Source organism: Anarhichas minor, unplaced genomic scaffold (assembly GCF_050575085.1).
Source record: "Anarhichas minor isolate MPS153535 unplaced genomic scaffold, ASM5057508v1 ptg000114l, whole genome shotgun sequence".
NCBI classification, from domain to species: domain Eukaryota; kingdom Metazoa; phylum Chordata; class Actinopteri; order Perciformes; family Anarhichadidae; genus Anarhichas; species Anarhichas minor.
The window spans coordinates 1,739,103-1,742,500 of record NW_027466560.1 but is presented as its reverse complement, the minus strand read 5'-3'; the positions used below and the strand labels follow the sequence as shown (position 1 = coordinate 1,742,500).

The 3,398-nt window shown below is 44.4% G+C and overlaps 1 protein-coding gene across 2 annotated transcripts in view; it reads right to left on the bottom strand.

Moving 5' to 3' along the window:
• Window positions 1-2,895, bottom strand: part of LOC142940093 (uncharacterized) — a 14,734-nt gene extending 11,839 nt beyond the window's left edge. For both annotated transcript variants that reach the window (XM_076082988.1, XM_076082989.1), the window contains exon 1: window positions 2,160-2,895. In XM_076082988.1, the coding sequence (XP_075939103.1) occupies window positions 2,160-2,231 (72 nt within the window). In that variant the 5' untranslated portion in view covers window positions 2,232-2,895. The remainder of the gene's footprint in view (window positions 1-2,159) is intronic.
• Window positions 2,896-3,398: the final 503 nt, after the last annotated feature.

The following is a 3,398-nucleotide window of genomic DNA, read 5'->3' as shown; positions in this document are numbered from 1 at the left end:
CTAACTAAGTAGTTTAGTTGTCTAAACCTAACTAAGTAGTTTAGTTGTCTAAACCTAACTAAGTAGCTTAGTTGTCTAAACCTAACTAAGTAGTTTAGTTGTCTAAACCTAACTAAGTAGTTTAGTTGTCTAAACCTAACTAAGTAGCTTAGTTGTCTAAACCTAACTAAGTAGTTTAGTTGTCTAAACCTAACTAAGTAGTTTAGTTGTCTAAACCTAACTAAGTAGTTTAGTTGTCTAAACCTAACTAAGTAGTTTTGTTGTCTAAACCTAACTAAGTAGTTTAGTTGTCTGAACCTAACTAAGTAGCTTAGTTGTCTAAACCTAACTAAGTAGTTTTGTTGTCTAAACCTAACTAAGTAGTTTAGTTGTCTGAACCTAACTAAGTAGCTTAGTTGTCTAAACCTAACTAAGTAGTTTTGTTGTCTAAACCTAACTAAGTAGTTTTGTTGTCTAAACCTAACTAAGTAGTTTTGTTGTCTAAACCTAACTAAGTAGTTTAGTTGTCTAAACCTAACTAAGTAGCTTAGTTGTCTAAACCTAACTAAGTAGTTTAGTTGTCTAAACCTAACTAAGTAGCTTAGTTGTCTAAACCTAACTAAGTAGTTTAGTTGTCTAAACCTAACTAAGTAGTTTAGTTGTCTAAACCTAACTAAGTAGCTTAGTTGTCTAAACCTAACTAAGTAGCTTAGTTGTCTAAACCTAACTAAGTAGTTTTGTTGTCTAAACCTAACTAAGTAGTTTCCTGTTAAGATGGAATTTTATTTTGAAAAGACTGTGTTCATGTAACGAGCAGAAATTGATGTGTTGCTGGACTTTTGTAGGAAAACGCACTAAAAACGAGGAGTAACGTTTTTGTTAGATATGGTATAAACCGATGTGTGAGGATACTTGTTTTCATCCACAGTGCTCTAAACAAGGCACTACATGTCTCCCTTCTGCATTATGTGCACTGTGTGAACTGTAATTATCTGAACGTGGTAGGAAACACAAGTAACAAGCGCTGCGTTTCCACAACGACGCCATCAGTCTGGACGACGTTATCAGCTGTAACCGTGTATGAGAGGATAACAGTGGGGCCCGCTCACATGCACTAAAAGGCACGTTCACGTGCACAAAGAGGCACGCGCACACGCACTAACATGCACTAAAAAAGGCACGCTCACATGCACTAACATGCACTAAATAAGGCCTGCTCACATGCACTAACATGCACTAAATAAGGCCTGCTCACATGCACTAGGTGAGAGCTGATAGTTATTGATCAGATATCAATGATCTGATTGTTTAACAAAGATAACACTGTGTAGCTTCATGTGAGGAGTTACTCACAGCAGCATGAACAGAACAAAACACACAGCATGAAAGAACCTTGATGTTTTGAGCAGACTTCTGTCTTTTCTAATGTTTATTTGATCCGTTTCTTTTCGCTGCCAGCTCAAGAAACAGGTGTGAGTGACCGGGCTGAATACGGTACCAGCTCTGATCGAGCCGATCACACGACAGGACGTTCAGTCACTGCAGGTGACATCGTCTGTCCATGACAGCATCTCAAAACAACACATCTCTCATTCGGCACAAGCTGCAGAGTCACAGAGGTAGAACTGGATAGACCGATGGACATGCTGTCACATGCACAAACACACACGCGCACACACACACACACACACACACACACACACACACACACAGTGCGTTGTGATTTTTGCCCTGCAGTTAAACTGTTCCACAAAAACATCAGCTTGTAGAATCAAATGCATGTGACGAGTGACGGAGGTTCTCAGGAGACAGAACACGAAGTCACTAAACATCAGCTTCCTGTTTGTATTCTTTGGACATCAAGCATCTCCATCAAGGTGAGGACTTCATGGTCCAAAACAACCAGCTGTGCTGTTGTTCTTCCTCAGTGAGTCTCTCACACACACATGTAGAGACTCTACTCATCTCATTGTTACAGCGCTGACACACCACTGACTGAAGGTACCTTCAAATATGAGAAGTGAAAAGTCAAATGATATTTCTGCGCTTATAATAATCACCACATTTAATCCACCACTACATCTGTTCATTTAGTTCAACCGTGACTGGATAATCCGTGTCTGTCGGTTCCCCCCTCACCGACTAGAGGTCATACGTGCCCCCCCCCTTCCCGGTCTTACCTCAGCGCTGCCGAGCCGCAGACGGGCCGCTGAGAGCGCAGCAAGCAGCAGCAGCAGGACCCAGGACCTCATGTTGTTGCCGCCCAGCCTGAGGAGCCGCAAGCGACCGGCTGGGCATTGAGCACCTCGGCGTCCAAATCACCCCGAACCTCGTCCCGGTGGCGCGAGGTACGCACCGTTAAATATACCCCCTTGAGTGTGTCACCGCCTGTAAGCGCCGCTTGTCCCGTGTGTTTGTTCACGGTGACTCACGCGCGGGCTAGACGTGTCTGACTCTGTCCACACCGCTGTCCTGAAAACTCTCAGGAAACGTCAACGGTTCGTAATGCAGAGTGTCCCGATCCACGAAGGCTCCACCACGCAGCTCCGATCACACCGGTCTGCAGTGAGAGAGAGTCCCGAGAAGCCCCTGCGACGAGTCCAGATGTCTCCAAATGTGTGATTTATAATAATAATAATTCATCCACATGTGCCAAAGTGCTCCATGCGTCCGCGTTCTGGTCCAAACTCCAGATGTGATCAGATCACGAGTCCAGAATCGCAGTTGAATGTATCAATAACGCAGCATCTCCAGCGGTCCGTGCGTAAAAAGTTGGTTCACCTTTGGAATGGCGCGCTCGTGCGTAATTCTCTGGACGCTCCGCTGCAAAAGTCCGAGTCCTCTCTCACTTCGCTTTGACTGCAAGTAGCCGTTTTATCTAAACGTCCCTCTCTTCGATAGCTCCTCCCTGCATGCCCCCCCCCCCCACCCCGTGTCTCCCACCCCCCACGTGTCTCCGTCCTCCGGTGCTTCTCCGCCGGATCAGGTCGTTCTCGCCTCTCGCGCTTCTCTTCTCTGGTTGCGTCTCGAGCACTGAGAAGCTTTTTTTCCACACAGAAGCGGGGCCTCCCTCCCTCCACAAATTCCAAGCGTCAAGTTAGACAGCGAGGGGCCGAATCGTACCGGAAATGGTGCGGCTTTTCTTTCAAAATAAAATAAAATGAGCAGAATTTGCACGAAAATGTCGTAAAAACGGATCTCTGTCGCACCAGCAAACAAAATAAATGTGTTTGACAAGTGAAGACTGTTGACTATTTGGTAATTAGGCCGACAGCAGATTAACACTAGCAATAACACTTTAGAAGAACAATCAGTCTAAAGGCAAAACAGCTGATTCCATTCAAACGATATGCTACATTAAAACAAACTGTAAATATAATATAAAACCGTAAGCATTATTTTGAAAATGTAACGACTGA